Consider the following 24,345-nt stretch of genomic DNA (forward strand, 5'->3'; position numbering starts at 1 on the left):
AATCATTGCTTTGAATTAGACCATTAGCATCTGACTTAAAGTATTTTTAAAAGAAGTTTAGAAAGAGTTTTCCTATTTAAAGCTTGACTTTTCCGTAGTTGGATCGAGTACTTAGACTACAGGTGTCAAAGCCAGTTCCTGGAGGGCCGGAGCTCTGCACAGTTTAGTTCCGAGCCTAATTAAACGCACCTGATTAAACTAATTGAGTCCTTTAGGCTTGTTTGAAACCTACAGATAAGTGTGTTGAAGCAGTGTTGGAACTAAACTGTCCTCTTAGAACTGACACCTGTGACTTAGACTGACGGAAAATAAAATGTTGCTATTTTTGAGATCGATATGGCCAGTTTTACACCATTCTGGTGTAATAATTAAGGAAATTTACTGCTATTCTATGGCTACAGCTGGCACAATGATATTAAGCAGAACCTGAAAACAGACCCTAGCTAGGTAACTTCCAATGTGGATATGCAATTTTATTGTGCCTGCTACAGCCATGGAATGGCAGCAAAGTTCCTTGATTATTACACCAGAATAAGAGTATAGTTTCTGGCCATATCAGCCTAGAAAATTGCAATTTTTCAGTCTTAGTACTCGATGTAACTACAGAAGAGTCAAGCTTTAAATAGGAAAATTATCAAAACTTACAATAAAACAAAATAAAAAATAAAATAAAATAAAAAATAAATAAAATAATAAAAAAATAAATAAATAAAATAAAAAACAATTGTAAAAATAAAATGGTTAAAAATAAAAAATGAAACAAAATTAAATTAAAGAATAAATAAATAACAAAACAAAACAAAACAAAACAAAACAAAACAAAACAAAACAAAACAAAACAAAACAAAACAAAACAAAACAAAACAAAACAAAACAAAACAAAACAAAACAAAACAAAACAAAACAAAACAAAATAATTTAAAAAATAAAATAATTTTATAAATAAAATATAAATAAAATATTTCTCTTACAAAATATCTAGATCAAATATCTCTACATAAATTAATAACTCTATAATTAGATTTCAAATTGCAAATGGCAACTTTCTATTCACACAATAAACAAATGATAAATTGCAATTCATGTTAGTCATTTCAGTCTGCCATCTCTGCATTTTACCTCCAATAAACGTCGGTCAAATGCTAATTCATACTCCAAATTCAGCCGAGTTTCTGGCAGGGTAAATATGCGAGCAGAAATGGCCTTCACGGTGCAGAGTGTTATTGAGCGTGAGCACTCGCTGCTACGTGTCAAAGCTCAATAAACCTCCTGCTTTATCAATAACACAACACACAGTCAAGGATTTCTGTGTGTGTGTGGTTTATGAATATCAGCATGTCAACAGCTGGACTCTGGAAAAGCTCTGTTGGTCAGTGTGTCACGTCTGGATGAGCTCCTCGCTAAAATCATGGCAAGAAGGGAGAAAAAAAGCAAATTAAGTGGTGCAAAATGATGAAATGCAGAGGGGGGAGAAAGAGGTGAGGAGAGAAGACAGACTGGTAGAAGAAAGCCAAGAATGTCTGCCTCCAGCTGCGAGGTGAACTGTGATTTGGTTTTAATTGCTGCAAAGTGTCTTGTGTTTATGCTACTAGTCGAAATTTGGACGAACACACTCGTTCTTTAAAGTGTCATTATTTTGCACAGTATAAAGGTCTAAAAGGTTTTTATGGTTGGTCTCAATGTATAATAATATAATATAATATAATATAATATAATATAATATAATATAATATAATATAATATAATATAATATAATATAATATAATATAATATAATATAATATAATATAATATAACATACATTCATTTTCCTTCTTTTTCTTTATTCATCAGGGGTCGCCACAGCGGAATGAACAGCTGACTTATTCAGCATATGTTTTACATAGCGGACGCCCTTCTAGCTGCAACCCAGTTCTGGGAAACATCCATACATACTCATTCACAAACATACACTATGGCCAGTTTAGTTTACTCAATTCACCTATAGCGCATGTCTTCATTCACAAGTATTCACAGCCTTTGATCAAGATTTGTTGATGCACCTTTGGCAGCAATTACAGTCTCAAGTCTTTTTTGAATATGATGCCACAAGCTTGGCACACCTGTCTTTGGGAACTTTTGCCCATTCCTCTTTGCTGTACCGCTCAAGCTCTATAAGGTTGGATGGGAAGCGATGGTGTACAGCCATTTTCAGATCTCTCCAGAAATGTTCAATAGGATTTAGGGGTGGGCTCTGGCTGGGCCACTCAAGGACATTCATTGAGTTGTTGTGAAGCCACTCCATTGATATTTTTGCGGTGTGCTTTGGTTCATTGTCCAGCTGAAAGATGAACCGTCGCCCCAGTCTGAGGTCAAGAGCACTCTGAAGCAGGTTTTCATTCAGGATGTCTCTGTACATTGCTGCATTCATATTTCCCTCTATCCTCCCTACTACTTCCAGTTCCTGCTCCAGAAAAACATCCCCACAGCATGATGCTGCCACCACTATGCTTCACTGTAGGGATGGTTTTAGCCTGGTGATAAGCGGTGCCTGGTTTTCACTCCAAAGAGTTCAATTTTAGTCTCAATCAGACCAGAGAATTTTGTATTTTATGGTCTGAGAGTCCTTCAGATGCCTTTTGGCAAATTCCAGGTGGGGAGTGGCTTTCGTCTGGCCACTCTACCATACAGGCATGATTGGTGGATTGCTGCACAGATGGTTGTCCTTCTGTAAAGTTCTCCTCTCTCCAGGAGCTCAGACAGAGTGTCTGAGTGTCGGGTTATTGATCACCTCCCTGACCAAGGCCCTTCTCCCCCGATTACTCAGCTTAGATGGCCGGCAAGCTCCAGGAAGAGTCCTGGTGGTTCCAAACATCAAGATGGAGGCCACTGTGCTCATTGGAACTTTCAGGGCAGCAGATATTTTTCTGTAACCTTCCCCAGCCTTGTGCTTCGAGACAATCCTGTCTTGGAGGTCTACAGACAATTCCTTTGTCTTCATGCTTGGTTTGTGCTTTGACATGCACTATCAACCCTGAGACCTTAAATAGACAGGTGTATGCCTTTCAAATTATGTCCAATCAACTGAATTTATCACAGGAGAACTCAAATTAAGCTACTGAAACATCTCAAGAATGATCAGTGGAAACAGAATGTACCTGAGCTCAGTTTAGAGCTTCATGGCAAAGGCTGTGAATACTGATGAACTTGTGATTTTTCAGGTTTTTTATTATTAATAAATTTGCAACCATTTAAAAAAATATTTTTTCACATTGTCATTATGGGGTATTGTGTGTAGAATTTGGAGGAAATAAATTAATCCATTTTGGAATAAGGCTGTAATATAAAACAATGTGGAAAAAGTGAAGCGCTATACTTTCCGGAAGCACTGTATATGAGAACATAATACATGTCTAGAGTTTGTGACTGATAAATAGCATATACATGGACTATCACCTACTCTCTCACACACACACACACACACACACACACACGCACACGCACGCACACGCACACACACGCACACACACACACACACACACACACACACACACACACACACACACACACACACACTTAGTGAAGTGAAGAGCTGGCAGTTTCTCCTTCCATCTTGTCACGTTGTCTATATTAAGACGTCCGCCACACAAATCAGATTACAGAGAGCTGATACTTCCTCTGATAGAAGAACCCTGACCTTCAGAAAGAGAGACACGGCTCCAGTTTCCTCACTGTACTGACTTGAGCTGCAGATACTGTACTGTATACCAGCCCTGATTCTGGGATCAAACGCTTTCACAGCCACATCTGTTAACACAACACACATTACACTAGTGCGGCTGGAGAATAAGAGCTTAATGAGCCAAAATAAATAAATAAATGCAGTTAGAAAGTAATAATTATAAATTACAGATATACATCTATTAATTTAAATCTTTTAATGAAAATACTCATTTTTTTCAGCTCATTTATTACCTGTGTTTGATTTAAATGTTATGGTCACACTTTACAATAAGGTTTCATTAGTTCATGTACGGTGCTTAGCATATATGAGTACACACCCCACAAATCTCTCATTTAAAATAACATTTTCTATATTGTATTTGTGCATGTACATTAGTTTAGTCAGTACTGAAGGCAAATCTGAAGCTACTCTAACAAAATAACTTACAATAATGGTTCAAAAATTAGTAGCCCAAATTCATGTTTAATGTTTTGCTTAATAGCAATAAAATAATAAAAATCAAGAGAAACAAAAAAAAAAATACAAATTTGTTGAAATGTTGTAGGTTATAATTTTTTTACAATATTTTGCATACATTTAAATGTATTATCTTTTCATTTCTAAAGATGTTCTGTGACTAAAATATTATTTTAATAAATATATCTATTTAATAAATCTGTTTTGTTCAAATGCACCAAAATATATGACCTATATTCACTGAGAAATGGATAAAAATATACATTTTCAAAATGGGGTGTACTCATATATGCAGAGCACTGTATTTACTAACATGAGCTAAGTATGAACGATACTTGTACAGCATTTATTTATAGATCAACATTTACTAATTCCTTAATTTACTAAAATTCTAATTCATGCTATTGTTATTGTTATTTGTTTTTAATGGTCTGGCACCTACTTACAGTGGTGAACTTTGTCACTGGCACACTTTATTAAGGCCAATAAGGTCGGAAATCCAGTTTCAGCTAGTTGTTTCCAAATCATAGTTAAAATTAAGTGGTGACAGGGCTTTTCCTGTCACAGTCCCTTGTCTGTGGAATGGTCTGCCTTTACATATCAGATCATGCTCTTCCCTCGGCATCTCTTCCCTTCTGGCTGTTGCTTTTTAATTGCAATTCATTCATTTTAATCTGTTTTACATGTTTTGTTTATATATATATATATATATATATATATATATATATATATATATATATATATATATATATATATATGCACTGCGAGTTAGCATGAACTAAAACTGAACAACTATATATTTTTAACTAACGTAAACATGAATAATGTAATAAATGTAGTGTTCAATGTTTGTACATGTTAATAAATGCATTAACTAATATAAACGAATACAGCCTTACTGTACAGTGTGACCAATGATATTAGTTGTTTAATTTCACAAAGGTCTAAAAAGATTTCTTCCGAAATTAAAATAAAAATTTAGACAGTATCAAAGTCTTTTATGGTTGGCCTCAGTGTATAATAATACAATAATGTAAAACATAATATGATATATTATAATATAATATAATATAATATAATATAATATATTCATTCGTTCATTCATTTTCCTTCGTCTTAGTCCCTCCATTCATCAGAGGTCGCCACAGCGGAATGAACAGCCAACTTATCCAGCATATGTTTTACACAGCGGATGCCCTTCCAGCTGCAACCCAGTACTGGGAAACATCCATACACACTTATACACTATGGCCTAAAAAAAGATTTCTTCTAAAATTAAAAAAAATGTAGACATTTAGAATATTTATTTTTTGCCATAAAAATGAAAATTGGTCCAAAAAAAAGTTAACATTTGTTGGGACTGCTTTCTTAACTGAAATGATGTAAAAAAAAAAGAATTTATGTTATATCATCTAAAAACAAATATAATATCTCTGAAAACAACATTTTATTTCATATTTGGAAGAATAAGAGAGTAAAGTTAACAGAATAAATAAAAAATTGCTAGTGGTCTTTACACACACACACACACACACACACACACACACACACACACACACATACACTATTCGATATAATATTGCCAATCATTTATGAAATTAATAATAAACTAATATTTTTTATCAAATCATTTAAATAAGCTGTGAAAAGCTGTGAAAAACATATGCTAGATAAGTTGGTGGTTCCTTCCGCTGTGTAAAACCCTGATTAATAAAGAGACTAAGCTGAAAGAAAATGAATGAATGAATGAATGAATACACTGACGACAATAGTCACAATAAAATAAAAACAAACAAAAACAACTACAACTAAAATAAAACTAAAACCAATTTATTTTCCTGAAGCCTAATATAATCCCACATGTCTTTCTTTTTTGTTTTGACGTGACTCTTGACAGGTTTCATGAGTCACCCCAAAAAAAGCATAAACAATATCTCCCCAAACTACATGAGCAATATACCGAACTGACAAACTCGCTGATGGCCTTTTTTTCCATGAAATTCCTCGGAGCCTCAGATAAACGTTGTAAAGTTTATCGTCCGAAAGGCAGCGAGCGCTGTTTAAATCAAGCTAACGCTAATCGAAGTTTCTTCTGGCTCAGTACGGGACAGCTTTATGTCTTCCCGCCGAGCCCAGAGACACGCAGAGGCTATCAGCAACTTTTAATTAAGTGGGTGTGAATATGGGAAACGGAAAATTGTTCTGTCAACCCGACGAAATGGAGTTTTTGATGTTTGAGGCACAACATGCGCCGTTTCTATTATCCAATGAAGAGATACAAATGGAGAAGAAGTGAAAAAAAATAATGCAAGGAGCAAAGGGGGGAGGCAAACGTGGACGACACGCAGCACCATCTTTTCTCAGATCAGCACGAAATGGTGGAAAGAAACAGCAATATCAGGGAACATTAGGGCCGCTGTCTGTTCTCTAATGCGCTGCGATATCTTCATAAGCCTGAGGTATGGAAGACAACATATTAAAATGTGGGACGGATTGCAATGCTGGATTATGGTGTGATTGTGTTTACGAAAAAAATTTGCTGGATTCAAAGGGAAACAATAATAACTCTGTCTTTCATCATGGCAATGCTGATCGTACACTTTCTTATACATATAATATAATATAATATAATATAATATAATATAATATAATATAATATAATATAATATAATATAATATAATATAATATAATATAATATAATATAATATAATATAATATAATAATTTGTATATTATATTGTACATTTATTTATGAGAGTGCATACATAATGAAATGACGCTGAGAACAGAGGTGCGAAATGCAGTCTTTATAGAACAGAGAATGGTCGGGAAAGCTACAGTCAACTCAGCAGCAAACATGTATAAGGGCAATCCAGAGTCGTAGTCAAAATTACAGGCAAAGGGTCAAAAAAGGCATGCAGCAAACAACGTAAATGAACAAAACAAAGTGAGGGTCAAAAACACGACAAGGCAAGGAAAACGCATTGTAATGTTCACTCAGTTTAACAAGACTCAGGAATTCTGTGTGTTTGTGTGCTGTGTATATAGTCTTGAAATCAGTCCATGAGCAGCTTCAGCTGTGTGTTTGCAATCAGGAACCGGTGTGAGTGTGTGGGATGCATGACTGTAATGGTAGTCCATAAAAGAGCGGATTTGTTGTTCTATGTGATCTGTGTTTACAAGTAATCTGCAAAGGTTGGACCGCTGGTGACCGTGACACAAATACATATCTGCAAGTATTACATTTTATTATATTATATATATATACATATATACTGTACACATACAATCTATTATATGTTAAATAGAAGTTAATAACATTCTATTGTGAAATAACACAATATAAATATGTTTCATTTCATTTTCTTTTTTTTATGATATCATATTTTAGATTCAAAAGGAGAACAATAAAATCTCCATCTTTCAGAAGAGAATTGCAGCTGGCCACCTTCTCAAACATAATAAAACCTGTAGAGAAAAAAAAAAAACGTGACTCAGACTAGAGACGGTGACGGAGGCTTGTTAGCCGCTGCTGTTGACAAGAGAGACGGCGAGATGCCTCCGATTACGATAAACAGGGACAAAAGTGAAAGTGGGGAGAGAGAAAAAATTAATGAAAGATGGCTTGAAGGAAGCCGGAGTGGATCCAATCACGATCCGTCTGCCTCGACCGCTGTCGGTTCTCAAAGAGCCGGCAATATCTCAGGCAGACGGAGCGCGAGAAGCCGCCATCTGAAAGAAAATGACCCCTGGGGCAGCTCTCCCATTGACTCCTTCCTCCATACGAGGAGGACCACTTAAAAGAGAGGGGAGAAAGAAAGGGGGGAGAGAAAAAAAGATAGATGAAGGGGAGAAGACAGAACAAATTGCTTCAAACCAATTAATTTCCACTTCTCTCCTGCGCTCGGTCCTCTGGGTCTGCAGACTGAGAGAGAGCGGCCTGTGAAACTCATTCACCTCATCCTGGATGGTTCAAACCCACTCCAGATCTTCAAGAACAAAAAAAAAAAAGCAGCGCTGGTGGACACAATGAACCGATGTGAGCCTCAACAACATCTCAGAGATGCACTTTAAGATCAAAGCAGTGGAAATGGTGATTGTTAGGTTTTTGTTTTTGTTGTCTTTACACTTGTACTGTAGCTCGGTTCTATTGATTTGTTTGGTCCAGACCCAAAAAGAAAGTAATAGCTTAAGCCTTAGTTGACTCATGTTTAAAGGGATAGTTTAACCAAACATGAAAATTTAGCTACTATTAACTTGCCCTCAAGTGCTTCCTAACTAGAGTTGTGCAATTTGGATAACACAGAAGTAATGACTGATTTTTCTGACTGATTTGTGATTTAATTTAATAAAACTATTGTCTCAAGAGTGTGAGGTACACACTTTGAATAAAATGAACACAACATGCTTTAACTGTACATCCTCCATTTATTTATGCTTTTCAATTGCATTATGAGACCTTGACCTTTTTTTTATCTTAAAAAGTTCGAAAAAAGTGACTTTTATTAACATTTTTATTAGTTTAAAGTGACATATTGTCTGGGTTGGTGTTATTACAGTAGAAAAACCTTGTAGTAAACCACCAGTACATTTTCTGTTATTTTACAGGCTTATTTCTCTAAATATTTTTCTTATACATTATATTATATTAAACTACAAACATGTCAATAAAAGTCACTTTGTTAAACTGTAGAGTTGAATTTTCAACATCAAAAGTCAACAGAAAAGATCAAGCTCCCATAATGCAATTCACAACCGTAAATAATTGGAAAAAAAATCTTGTGAATTTTTATTGTGATTAAATATTGTATATGCTTTGTCTGTGTGCTTCTCTTCACAAAAAAGCTCTATAGATTCTTATGTGATAATAGTTATGAAAACATGGTCAGTCATGTATGCAAGACTCTCTCACGTTCTCTGGTTTACACTTGACTTGTCTGTACGAGTATTCTCAGGAAGGCAATTACAGAGGATGAGATTCGCTGTGCATCCACTTTTATGAAGAGGAAGTGTCTCACTCTTTTGTCAAGACATGAAGAGTGAAACTTTACATGAGTGATAATATTCTTTCATTCATTTTCTTTTCGGCTTAGTCCCTTTATTAATCAGGGGTCACCACAGCTGAATGAACCTTTAACTCATCGAGCATATGTTTTACACAGCGGATGCCCTTCCAACCGCAAGTTCCGCAACCCAACACTGGGAAACACCCATACACTCTTGCATTCACACACATTCTGTACACTACAACCGATTTAGCTTATTCAATTCACCTATACCGCATGTTGACTGTGGGGAAAACCTGGAGGAAACCCACGCGAACACGGGGAGAACATGCAAACTCCACATAGAAATGCCAACTGACCGAGCTGGGGCTTGAACCAGCGACCTTCTTGCTGTGAGGCGGTTGTGCTACCCACTGCGCCACCGTGACGCCTACGAGTGAACATGAGTGATAATACATCTATTATATTCTAAATTCAGTCGCTGGTGAACGAAATCAGATTATACGAGTCCTCTGACTAGAGAGACTTCATCTTACTCCATCAAAAACTTTTTATTTGTTTTTTAATGGTGGGCAGTACAAGCATTTGGTTAGAGACGTGTTGATTGGGCAAAATGAGTGTGTGCCGATTCAACTGGGTAGAACACCTGTCACACACACATATTGATGTTATATTTATTTAGTTTTATTGTGATTTTGCCATTTTCAAAATCACAATATTTAAAATCATGATTATGATAAAAGTGATTAAGCATAGACCTATAACCTTTACACAAAAGAAGATATTTTGAAGAATGCTGGAAACCTTCTTTAACTTAGGGTGTTTTCACATCTGCCTTATTTAGTTCGGTTGAATCGCACTGGAGTTCGTTTTCTCTCTTGGTGCAGTTCGTTTGGGCAGGTGTGAATGTAGCAATCGCTCTCAAGCGTATACCGAGATCTCCTTGAAGAGGCATCTCATTGTGCTTTTAAACGAACACTGGAGTAGTTCGTTTGTGGTGAAAACATGATCCGAACTAAAACAGACCCAACCGCAAAATGTACTGTGCCTTTTTTGACTAATCCAGCTGCCATAGTCCAATGCGCTGTCCCATTTTATGGGGTGTGGAAAAAAAATATTTGTTGACAGTGCTTCACCAATAATTTTAAACAGAGAGAGAAGGGGGGGGGGGGGGGGGGGGGAGATGGTGTTACCTGTTAGATCGTTGGTAATATTTCCGAAAAGATGACCATGTCGCTGTTTAGCTAAATAATTTCACGCCTCATCCTGATGTGACTTGCGATGCGCCTTCGCAGTTTGCAATGCATTAAAACATTGTTTTCTAGCCGCAGCCGCGCTGGAAATGTATAGTTTGTCTAAAGTGATGTATACAAACTATATAGTATACTATGACCAGGGATACAATCAGCCAGTGTAGTCGTCCCTCCATAGTAAAAAGCGACATTTTGTGTCTGCCGGTTTGTTTACTTGCGGGAGTTCCATTGGCAGTACACATTTAGTAACATCTGGCCAATGAGTGATGTGGATTTTGTCATATGACTGCATTTTGGTTCTTTTTGACTGGTTCCGACCCATAGATATTTACATTAGATGTCGCCTACCCTGTTGTTGTCTATTGGAAGGAATGTGTTAATAGAGCCGCCATTTTAGTACAGGGTAGTGCTCCTTTAAAATGAATGCAGGACCAAGCTGCAGTGGAGGACTGGCCATCCACAGCCAGAGATATATACACATATATACATATATCTATGGTCGGGAGTTTTCCCGGTGGTCAATATGCACATTTTTTTTTAAATTACGAAAATTATAATTTTACATCTCTTTTCAACATCGCTGAATAAGTGAGCGCACAGGCATTTCTGACAATAAGCGAATGTTTGTGTGTATGGAAATGTACTATCCACACTCCCTGTTAAATTTGATTTAATCCGTGTGAAACACACCCCCTCTCCTGCTTTCACTTCTATTTCTGACGGAGGAAGCGATTCGTTTGTGAATAAATCTCCGTTATGAACGACTCGTTCTCTAAGCCGACAATAATACAAGTTTCTAGCACTGCAGCATCCTGTTTTCATATTTCTTTTGCATTGTTTGCTTATTTTACTCAACAAAACTAGCATAAGCCTGATATTTAGTGCAAGTTGGTGCTAGTTTTCCTTATGGTCAGTGCAGTAAGAGACTGTATTATCATCAGTAACATTACTTGTTTAGCACAAAAGTTTGCAACATACAAAACCATAAAAAACGAAATCTTACCTATGAAATGTTCTGCCTTTGTGCTTTGTTTTCTTTGTTGCGCTAAAGTCCAGCATCGTCACGTTGGCACACTGTCTTGACTAGTGCAGTTGAATGACAATTGTGCTGGGAGCACTGTACAAATGTGGCGCTGCTATTGACGCATGCTCAGGGTCCGTATGTGATATCTAGTGTATATATCTATGGTTCGGACCAAAGCAAAATTGATGAGGTGTCAAAAACGGCAGAGAAATGCTACAATGTATCATTTATTGCCCTTGGACCGGACCAAATGTATCGAACCACAGATGTGAAAACACCCGTAGATTCCTCTTCAGATTTAAACATTATCATTTGGATTGTCTCTTGCTGTTTAAGTATTATTTATTGTAGTACATATTCTTTTTCGCTCAGATACAGATACACACAAACATTAATAGCAGTGTGACAATGCATCATTACATCAGCAGAAAAATAACTTCAGAAAGAAAGTCCAAAATCAAACCACTTTGTCTTTAGACCACTGTACATACAATAGCATTCACCAAAAGACCAGAAACATTTATTACAGACTCCACATAAGCTTAAAAAAATAGCCTATTTGTCTGCTTTTCTTTCCAGGCTATGATCTGACCCTCAGGGTTTTTACATTCTCACCCTCACACTGACCACAGTAACACCACTTTCATCTCCATTACAATGGCCCTCAACCTCAATCGCTCTGTGTGGTCACCGCTAGCGCTACAAACACAACTTCCTGTAAGAGAAGCACTTTCTCCCCCTCGCTTGCTTTAATAGTTCAAACATTCTTCCTTCATAAAACCTTCTTTCCCAACAAAGCCATTTGCAGCCCCACTTAAATCAGCATCAGTCCGAGCACGCAGCGAATACACACGCGGCTCCATTTAAAGAACGCTAGGCTAAGTTAATGTGCTGAAGGGTTATCAAGACCGCCCTCTCAACACGAAATCCCACTCATACAGAAACCATCTATACCAATTACAGAGCATTTTCCATCTGAAGACGTGGATACATTAAAAACAATTATCCCCACGCTCTGAAGGATCGCACTGTTGGTTTAGGCAGGTGTGTGCATATATGTGTGTGTGTGTATACTGGAAACCATTACAGTAAATAAATGCAAAGCAAAGGCAAAATCAACACTGTCAGTCTTGCACTTTGGTTAACAGTCTAAATCTTGTTTTACACTCTACAAGATTATGTTTGCATAAAAGAGGTTTTCATACACAACAATGCTGTAGAACAACCATTTTTGCTTCTCTGTAGATGCATCCACTTTTACTTTGCAATAAGCTTCAACTTCCAAGTTATTAATGTTTAGAAAGCATCAATAAAGTCTATATAATGTAAAAAAAAATGACTGCATGTCTACAAATGAAAGAATTTTTCTGAAGAGATGGAAAAGTATTACAGCATTTTTAGAGGTGTACATTTAAAATTTAATTAACCTATCATTAATGTAATTTGATGAAAATACAATTTAACACAATGTAACTTGATTTACAAATATATCGCCTAAAAATAAATTAGGATGGCAGTAAATAGTTTTTTTTTATTATGTATAAATATATATTTTACTATATAAAATATGAATTTTATTACAGATAAAATTCCATTAGCGCAAATCTCAAAATTACTTCATTTCCCAAATCCCACAGCTGCAGTTTGAAAGCACTTGAGGGTGAGTTAATACTGACTGCACAATATGATATGCAGATATAAGTCCTTTATTCCTGAGTGTGTATATAAAAAGATTGAAGAAATAGTACAGTCTGATACTTAATAAAGTCTAATTCTTTAAAAATTGTTGTAAAATACAAGAAAATTTATTTAATTTTAAACAAGTTTAATTTAGATATTTTCATTTTATGTTTTATTATTATATATAGCAGCAGAAATATGTTAATTAGAGAGTTAGAAACTGTTAAAAAAAATTGAAACCCGCAAAATATATGGTGCAGTGGGTGCAATCCCGAAAAACCAATAACGTATATATATATATATATATATATATATATATATATATATATATATATATATATATATATATATATATATATATATATATATATATATATAATAAGAAAATTATTCTGTTTATTTGTTTAATGTAAAAAACATTGCCAAACTGTTAAATATTTATTTATTAAATATATATGTATTACTAATTGTATGATGTTTCGAATGAAATTATTACTCCTGTCATTATTGCTTTTATTACATTAATGATAATAATAAGAATAAGAATAAGAATAATAATAGAGTGATTTCTGAAGGATCATGTGACTCTGAAGACTAGAGTAATGAAGCTGAAAATTCATCTTTAAAATCACAGGAATAAATTATTAAATTAATGAGTAAATTAATAAATGAGTAATTTTATAGTGCATTTACATTTCACAATTTTACAATTTGTACTGTATGTTTGATGAAATAAATGCAGCCTTGGTGAGCAGGAGAAGCTTATTTTTTAAACATTTAAAAATCTTATTGACCCAAACTTCTGACCGGTAGTGTATATATATATTTTTTGCTAATTCCCTCGTTAATAAGGGTTTAAATTGTAAGAGAAAGGAATGTTCTGTAAAAAAAAGAGAGGAAAAATATAAATATCATAAATAAAAAGCAAAAAACAAAGCATTAATAATAATAAAAGTTTCACAGGTATTTACTTTACAATAAAGTGAACATTTCATCAATAAATAGTTCTAAGATGTTCACTGGTCATCACGGTTCATTTTTACAGGTTACTCCAACATTTAAAACAATAATAAATGAATAAATGGTTCACGTAAGGGATAATCAAGACAAAGCGGAGGGTGTTTGCCTTTACATAGTCCATTTAGAATACATTAACGCGCTGCAAGCTGTTGATTATCTTGCTTATTTTGTGGTCATTTAGACAAGCTAAAACTAGTATTGCTCTTTCCAGCACAATATTTGACCAAATTTCTTTTAGTTATCCCCCCTGCTTTGAATCAATCACAGGATGGGAAAGAGTGCATGTGTGCATAAGACATAGATTGTGTGTGTGCATGTAAATGATAAGCACATCTCTAATAGCTCATAGTAACATGTGCTACCTCTGTATTATAAAAATTTTTGAGTATATTTGCGAGTCCCTGGTAAAGCACACATCACTGTCCTCAGATTACACAGATGAATGAAGACTCGGGCAAACTGTTATTGAGCTACTATTGTTTGAGGATCGCACGTTTATTTCAAACTGTGATCAAAATTGACTGGAACTACATGTGCATTAAACAATTTTACTGCACACTTTTCAGCCAGTCAGGATGAAGAATTCTAACAGACCACAAGTAACAAAGTAAATTAACAACTCTTCACAAGTAACTAAACTTGTAAGTAAATTGCTCATATTAAGTATTTTATGTTGTGTTGTGTTTTATCTAAAAATTTAAACTTGCTAATGTCATGTTGATAAAAATATGCAACTAAAGACAGACAGCTGCTTCATTCCTCAGTGAATCATCTGTTTTGAATGAATCGTTTCAATGAATGAATCAATGACTCTCTCTCATTAAAATATCCATTTATAATCTTTTTTTTTGCACTCAGAACTTTAATCAAATGACAAAACAATATTTATCCATAAGTAGCTGACATGTAAATACATTAAGGTCACCTTTTAAGAGTATTAAACACTCTATGTAATTAATAAATGCCACTTCTGCATTTTGTTGGTGTCTATGTGATTCAAATCACAGGGTGTGTTCATTAAATAAATTTAGGAGTTGACATGAAAGATAAGATATGCCCAACAACAACAATAAAAACAGCAACATGAAATCAATATGAGTATGAATATGAATTCCATTTTTAAATCCCGGATTTACTCGATCCTAAAAGTGTCTTCCTTTAAAATAAAAGCTCTAGAGAGGGCCTTCATGGAGCTACAAATTCCAATTACAACCCTTTTTTAAAGAATATGCAGCACTGAAAGTAGTTGTACTCCATAGTAAACAACCGTCTGGATCTGGATCTAAGGTTCCCGGTGAGGTTAAAGGTCAGCAGCTGGGCTTAGCTTGTAAATTACGGTGTGATACGAGGTCAGCTCCCATATGACTGGACATTTTCTCCATGTCAGTTTTTTTTCTGGTGTACATTTGAACTCTTGAATGTGCCCCTTCAGGCTAGCGAGATCTTGCTGACCAAAAATCAATGATTGGGAAATGAATATTAAAGATCATTTTCTATAAACCTGTACTCCTATATGTTTGGTAAATGTATCGGTAATGCATCCACAAAGCTTCAGAATCAGCCGTACGTTCTTGTAAATAATTGAAAGCAGTTATTATACACTGCTATTCATGGAGCAATCATTAAAAACAATGTACAATCAGCAAGCGTGTTGCATTTTGCATATGATTTTTATCCATGAATAGGTAATTAATATTATCATTTCTGACAAAATACAAGTAGTACAAGTATTACAAAAGAAACCAATTGGGTTATTGTTTGGGTTTGCAGTTATCCAAAGCAATTCTCATTTATGTACTACAGCAAGGAAGATCATTTATTCATTCACTTATTCACTTTTTTGTGCATTTATGTGTGTATTTAGTTAGTAAGTTCAATCATTAATGCAGTATTGACTAATAATATCATAATGTTTCATAATAATAATGAATAGTAATTGTAATGACAAGCCCAATCTCATAAGGAACATCAATGTATAGCAATTAATTTATCGATTCTTAGATTTTTTTAAATGCATTGTTAGTCTCTCTGCAATCGATTCTGAGCTTATAGTTATTAACAGCAGATAGTGCTCTATGCTAGTTTTAATCGTAGGCTCTTAAGGCTGATTTATACCAGTGTTGCCAGACGTACAATAATTATCATATTTGTACGATAATTTCGACATCTGTATGATGTACGATCAATAATAAGAAAAATCCAACAATGTACGATAATTTTAGAATTTTACGACATTTAAAAAAAAATTTCATTGTTTTCTTTGGGCTTCTTCACTTATTGATCTAGCTGCATCTTTTCTGTATTGTCTGTGAGGAGAAGGTGGAGTTAGGCACGTTTTCTATCTCATCTTATGTTACCTCTTCTCAGCCAATCAACGTGGAGAATGTCTCTCTCTCACGAGCTAACGCTCCTGCTGCGCGTGCCCATGGTTAGGTCAGTAGTTTTCAGTTTGAGGTCAATCTTTTAAGCAATAATGTTAAAACAATTAGTGCTGTAAAGGAAGGTGAGAAGGACAGGGGACATGGGAACGTGTTTATTTTTTCCCAAAGTTAATCTCATCAAAACAAAGCATGCACACCTCAGAGTGTCGTAAAAATTCGGGAGGGTGCACTGCTTTCAAGCCAACCAGCACTATTTTGCAGTCCATGACTGCATCCAATTTGTCCAGCAAAATAAATCCCTCAACATCTGGCAACATGCAACATTCGATGACAGCAACTCAAAGGTGGAGTTTGAACCTTCTCACTAAGGTACGGCTAGCTTTGTTAACGTATTGTGGCCATTTGCTTGTTGTGTCAAAGCGCTATGTGTCTACATAATAGCTGTACACTCTTCGTTTGACTCTTTTACGAAAATTTTCCTCCAAAGATGATAATTTTGAGGTTCTGGGACGATTCTTTGACATTTCCAATCTGGCAACACAGATTTATACTTCTGCATCAAGCACACGTGAATGGTCCGGCGCAGCCTTCACGTGGTAGCATAGCCCTCGCTGTGGCTGACACGCAGCTCTCTAAGAAAATAACTACAAGTTGCAAAGACGCATAGCACAAGCTTTGTGATTGGTCAGCTTGGTAGCTGTGACAAGTGTAGGTGGTGTTGAGAGCTGCGAGCCTGATGGAGCGAGCGCTTACAAGTGTCGAGTCCCGTGAAGGAGCTCCAGATGGAAACTGTTTTCTTTCACTTTCGTCAATTGGTGAAGTTTGTTCCTTGCTGTTAATTGAATTAACAACAGATGGCGCTCTTAGCCAGTCTTAATCTAGCACAAATAAGAGTACATGTGTTTTTGTTTTGTAGGTGGTTTTAAAAGCACGTAATACATAAATATTATGGTGTGCCCTCAAAACAGTCATTGCGGGATGAGCAAATCATACTAAAATGTGTAAATGAGATCGTACAAATTCACGCGAATTACTAATTCAAAAAAGTTAAGGATTATACTGACTGATAATAGCTATAATGACTATTATTCAATCATTCATTTTCCTTTGACTTAGTCTCTATTTCAGAGGTTGCCACAGCAGAATGAACTGCCAACTATTCCAGCACGTCTTACGAAGCGGATGCCCTTCCAGCTGCAATCCAGTATTGGTAAACACCCACACACTCATTTACACACACACACACTCATACACTATGGACAATTTAGCTTACCAAATTCACTTATAGCATGTGTTTGGACTGTGGGGGAAACAGGAGCACCCTGAGGAGACCCATGCCAACACAGGGAGAACATGCACACTCCACACAGAAACTGACCCAGCAGGGACTCGAACCAGCAACCTTCTTGCTGTGAGGCAACAGTGCTAACCACTGAGCCACCGTGCCACCCATAATGACTATTACTTATTAATTATTGTTTTTACATGGTGTAAATGAGAATAGGACATTTTTATTTTACAGTAACGCATTTTCCATTCATTACAATTTTGTTCCAGAATTAAAAACGATCATTAAGACTAAATCCACATATGCCTAAAGAATATATTTATTTATTTGCTTACTGAAAAAGAATATTTTGAATATTGAGCATGTTTTTGGGCTGTAATCAGAGGCGGTGCAGACCAGCGCGGAGTGAATGGGGTTACGGTGATGAAGGAAATGCCCTTTAATGAGAGGAAGACAGGAAGCACTCCAATCAGCCCTTAGTGAGGAGAACATGAAAGAAAGAAGAGAAAGGCGAGAGGAAAACAAAGGAAGGAACGAGACGGAAGAAGAGGAGAGAAAATTCTCCAGGCCTCGGTCTGAGTGAAAAGATGGTGGGGGTGGGGGGTGATGGTGGGGTGGATGGGGGGTTTGGATGCTTTCTTTTCCATCAGAAAAGATCAGAGAAGGCCTTCCTCAATTTTCTCTGATAAGTGGTGAATTACCAGAGGCACTGGGGCTGTGTGTGTGTGCGTATGTGTGCGTATGTGTGTGTGTGTGTGTGTGTGTGTGTAGAAGTGGGAAGGGGGGATGACACAGTGTCGAATATCGCATGCAGACAATCAGGAGACGATACAGGTCGCTCTTTTTCACATATGCTCACACACACACTGTCGAACCAATTCATATAAAAAAAGAACAATTAATAAAACATTATATTTTTCCTTATAATAGAAATGCATCTGCAAAACCAATTCCAGTTGCATTATATTTGAGCTTGTTGTCATCTTCTAAACCTTTAAATTAAAATCACATTAATGCTGGGCTTAAATGACAAATATAAATTATGCTTGCATATATGCATTTCTTAAAAAGAACATATGAATAAACAAGACAAACAATTTAAATTAAACACATTTTTCAAACATTTGTAGATAATAATAATTATTATTATTATTATAATTATAATAATAATAATAATAATTATTATTATTATTATTATTTTTATTATTATTATTAATAAATTTTGTTGAAATATCTACAAATGTTTATTTTAATTTGTTCGTATTACTATTATTTTTTTATTATTAAATTGTAAAAAATTATCAACAAATGTTTGAAAAAATGTGCTTAATTTAAGTTGCCTGGTTTATTAATTATGAAGAATTACAATCATAATAACATTTATTATTATTATTATTATTATTATTATTATTAATAACAATTACTGTTATAAATGTGTATAATTTAAATTGTCTTGTTTATTCATAATGAATAATAATAATAATAAAAATAATAATAATAATAATAATAATAATAATAATAACAACAATTATAATAATAACAATATATAACTAGTATTATTATTATTATCATCATTCTTATTACTATGATTATTATTATTATTATTATTACTTTTATAATTTTTTTATTATTATTTTATTATTATGCATGTTTTGGCATAAAAATAAATGTTTCTAAATAAAATGAAGCCGTCTTTTTAAGAGTTGAACCAGATGGCAAAAGAAAAGCGTACCAATAAGCGTCTCAAAAATGGTGATTGCAAATCCAAAGTCACGGCTTTGATTCCCAGTGAACGCATGAACTTAAAAATCTTAAAGTGTCTGCCAAATGCACAAATATACAAGTGTAAACAAAAAATGCTAATACAAAAAGCTGCTATGAAAAAAATAATTAAATATTAAATATTAAATCCAATATTAAATATTAAAAACCAAATATTATGAGAGGACTAAAATTCCCTACGTTCATTTGTCAGGGAAGTGCTTCAATTGAACCTTCCTTCTATGAGTGTGTTTCCTGTCTATTTGACATCTTTGGGGATTTTTAGAGTGCGTGACCAAACCAGACTGCTGTCCTTGGAACATTCTGGACAAATTAAACACACTCAAACATCACAGTCCCTGAAGTCTTACCTCTTTATCTGCGAGCGTGTAGATGTATTGGTGGTCAGGGCTGAACAGCATGTCCCTTAAAATTGGGCTCCCTTCGCTCACCACCACGTTCTCATACAGCAGTGCAGGCTGGGTAATGGAGTTCACCAAGATCTGGAAGAAATAAAGAGAAGATACGTTTGTTACTAAACAGAACTTCACACTGTTAACTCTGACTTGATTTGATAGGGTTTAAAAGACACCATCAGATGAGAACAAATCTTGAACTGAATCGAAATGTTTATTTTCTCTACAGTTTTATGAAATTTGGAGATGTGTGTATTTTTTTTAATCTCTTTTATTTATGTATGCTTTTGAATTGCATTATGGAAACTTGATCTTTCCTCCAACAATCTTTGATAACGAAAAGTTGGAAAAGGTGACTTTTATTGCCATTTTTAATAGCTTAAAATCATACATTAACTTGGTTGTATTGTAAATTATGATACAAAAACCTGGGTAATAGACTGCAGCACTTTTTCTACTATTTCACAGACTTATTTTCTTACAATATATTATTTCAAACAGCTAAAATATCAGTAGAAGTCACTTTGTTAAACTGCAGATTTAAATTTTCAAGATTAAAAGTCTACAAAGCGGAGATAAAAAGTCTCATAATGCAATTCATAGCCACAAATAAATAGAAAAAACCTGTGAATCACTAAATACAGAACTTGTTCATTAACAGGTCTTTTTTATACTACCTATAGCTACATTTCCTTGTTTTATATAGTATGTTTTGATGACTTATTGAACTGAATTAACTCTAAAATTATTAAATCTAATTTGTTTCATAATGGAGGAATATATAATAAATGACAGTGATTAAACTGAACTGAATCAACACTGAACTGACTTAGGAATGGGTTCAAATATATTGATAATATTTGTTTTATTCTATAAAGTTCTGCCACCAACCAAATATTGATTTCTTTAAAAAAAGAAATAAATACTAGTTAAAATACTAATGTTTTGTTTAAAAACAATTATATAAAAGGACAGAACACATGGCACCTTGACATGACAAACAAAACAAAGCACAAAGCAAAGCAAAGCACAAAACAAAGCAAAACTAAAAACTAAACTAAACAAAAAACAAAATAAAACAAAACAAAAACCAAAACAAAAGAAAAAAGTAAAATCAAATCTAAAATAAACAAACAAAAAAAATGACAAAAACGACAAAACTTAACTAAACAAAACAAAAAACCTAACGAAAAACACAAAGAATGAAAAACAAAACTAAACAAAACAAAAAAACTAAAACTAAACAAAACAAGACAAAACAAAAAAACTAAACTAAACAACAAAAACTAAACGAAAAACAAAAACTAAACAAAAACCAGAACAAAACTAAACTCAAAAATTGAAAACAAAACAAAACTAAAAAACAAAACGAAAAACAAAATGAAAAAAACTAAACAAAACGAAAAACAAAACTAAAAAAACAAAACAAAACAAAACAAAAAACAAAACAAAACAAAACAAAACAAAACAAAACAAAACAAAACAAAACAAAACAAAACAAAACAAAACAAAACAAAACAAAACAAAAACATTTTACATTTGAAAGAGATGTTATCAGTAGCAAACAGAAAATAAAAATAAATTTTACTCAAACACAAAACTATGAATCGCAAACTGAGAATTTCCAAGTCATCTCTATTGATTTTTTTTTTATATGGACTATTGGCTATTCACTCTGACAACACAATCAAACAATTTGTCAGCCTTCACAACAACCCTCAAAAGACATCGATGTTTGGCTTCGACCAACACTAAGCAAACAGATCTTGCTCAATAATAACCACAGTCTCTCTTTCTGTCTCTTTCTTCCTCAGTTTGGTCCACACTATCATCATCACCATTCGCCAGTCTCCCTCTCCCAGACCTTATTGATGCAGGGTCAAGAGAGCGTGACCCCCGTATCCCATACTGTTTCAGGGCCTAATGATGTTCAGGGCTCTGCCGCCGCGTCCCACTGATTAATGAGCATCCCGTTCGCCTGGGTGCCGAGGGAGCGCATTACCTGGGCCCTCTGACACCACCCTGCCGCTAATGAAGAGATGCCTGCAGCACCCGAGTCCACCAGAGCCCCGGCCGACCCACTTACTGAAACACACAAGCCTGTACAGCAGTTCTGTTTCCCTCATGAAGGGTACCACGGTACTGAGAGAAAGACTTGCTGGAAGTTTTCAGCCTGATAGTGCTCACACCTGGGAGTCCACAGTGCGGCCTATTTGGGTCAAAGCCTGCAGCCCGATCAAGAGCGCTAAAATTACATCTGTACATTTCTGAAAATAGAGGGAACTTAATCAGCAGTTCCTGTTTGTTAAGTAAAGGCTGAAGCTGTGCAACATGACCATAGATAAATAGGTATATTAATAGAACAAAATTGTATGTGACAAGTCAAACTCAACTAAACTGATCTAAAATAACTTTGCGAATGTTATGACCAGCTTGAAAATAAAAAAAAAAATTGTCCAAACGTTAACCGTAGATCTGTGGCATGACTTCACATTAATGAACAAATTTATTAAATATAACTATCACTTAGAAATGTCAAAATCATATACAGAAACTCAATAAACGGTATACTGTTTGTTTGTCTGTTTATATGCTTTTCAACTGACATGTCCCGGGGGCTGTTTCATAAAAGTGGTTTAGAAAAGCGGGGATTAAAGTCAAAAACCTAACTTCAATGAGCTAAACTAAACGTCCACGCTTTTAGTTTGGTTCCATAACAGCAAGCTGAAGATCAGTTGATCGAACTAATCTGAGTTCAGTTTAAATAATCTAGATAACTGCTTGTGCACTGTCGTGAAACCCTGGGGGTCGAGCATAAATGCATCGATTATGTTATGTGCTACCATGTCAACTACGAAAACTGAAACAGCTCTGAAATGAGACATAGCTGTTCACAGCGAGTGAGCCACGTTGGTTTATAGAGTTTAAACATATAATAATTTAAACATAATAATTAAAAACTACCGTATGGCTTGCAGCAAAGCAAGAGAGAAAGCTGACAGGAAATTGCAGATTTTAAAATATAGGCCATTATTTAATATATACTATTAAGTGGCTATAAAGTTTTAATCATTATTAAGAGGCTAAGTGAATTAAAATAGCATCAAAATATGGCAGGTGAATGTTAACATTACTTTGATTATGCTTGAACTTAAGACTTAGCCTGAGAGTTAACCTGCCTTGGACCAGGCTAGTTTCCCAGCATAAGTTGCCAGAGTGACAGAGTTGTCTGACTTATCAAAATAAGCCTGGCTTTTTCTGTAAGCTTGGTTTATGGAACAGCCCCCGGCATGAATAGAAAAGCCATGTTTTATTTAAGTACTGTTTATTAGTTTTAAAAAAGAGATTAAAATCTAAATCAGTGCTAAAGAATGCTATCATTACTGAAACATTATTATTACTATTATTATTATTAAAAACTGGTATCATGAATAATACATTATTATTATTATTATTATTATTATTATTATTATTATTATTATTATTATTATTATTGTTGTTGTTATTGTTATTATTATTGTTATTATTAGTAGTATAATTATCATAATTATTATTATTATTGTTGTTGTTACTGTTATTGTTATGATTGTTATAATTATTATTATTATTAAAAACTGGTATCATGACTAATACATTATTGTTGTTGTTGTTGTTGCTGCTGCTGCTGTTGCTGTTGTTGTTGTTGTTGTTGTTATTCTTCTTCTTATTATTGTTGTTGTTGTTGTTATTATTATTATTGAAAAAATTGTATCATGACTAATTATTATATATAAATGACATTACTATCATTATTTAAAACCTTTCAACAATTGGGACAGTTTTTAAAATACATTTTTTAAATAAAATAAAATAAAATAAAATAAAATAAAATAAAATAAAATAAAATAAAATAAAATAAAATAAAATAAAATAAAATAAAATAAAATAAAATAAAATAAAATAAAATAAAATAAAATAAAATAAAATAAAATAAAATAAAATAAAATAAAATGTAGGGTTCCGGTTTCCGTTTATACCTATCTCTAAATTTCTAACTGATCAGTAAACAAAAATGGTGCCACATGTGGAGACATGTAGATTGAGGGGCGGTATTACAAAATAAGATCCATTTCATATATTACAAAGGTAGCAAATGTATTTATGTTTAAAACATGCTTCCATAGAAAGCATTGGGATAATGGGTTATCCGTTTTCACATTTTCTGGGTTGGTAAATGCCACCAAGACCCAATTATCAGACCTAAATTTAAGAATTCTGTTGAAAAAAGGTAGCCGTTGGCATCTATAGTACAAAAAAAGCTTATAACAGGAAAAAGCTCCCTGCTTTCAACATTCTTC

General features: G+C 34.3%; 1 protein-coding gene across 1 annotated transcript in view; it reads right to left on the reverse strand.

The window, feature by feature from the left end:
* The window catches only part of plxna1a (plexin A1a), a 454,670-nt gene that overhangs the window by 236,290 nt on the left and 194,035 nt on the right, over window positions 1–24,345 (reverse strand). Inside the window, exon 4 of the mRNA XM_056449070.1 lies at window positions 19,964–20,095. Within this exon, the coding sequence (XP_056305045.1) occupies window positions 19,964–20,095 (132 nt within the window). The remainder of the gene's footprint in view (window positions 1–19,963; window positions 20,096–24,345) is intronic.

Source organism: Danio aesculapii, chromosome 23, assembly GCF_903798145.1.
Source record: "Danio aesculapii chromosome 23, fDanAes4.1, whole genome shotgun sequence".
Classification (NCBI taxonomy): domain Eukaryota; kingdom Metazoa; phylum Chordata; class Actinopteri; order Cypriniformes; family Danionidae; genus Danio; species Danio aesculapii.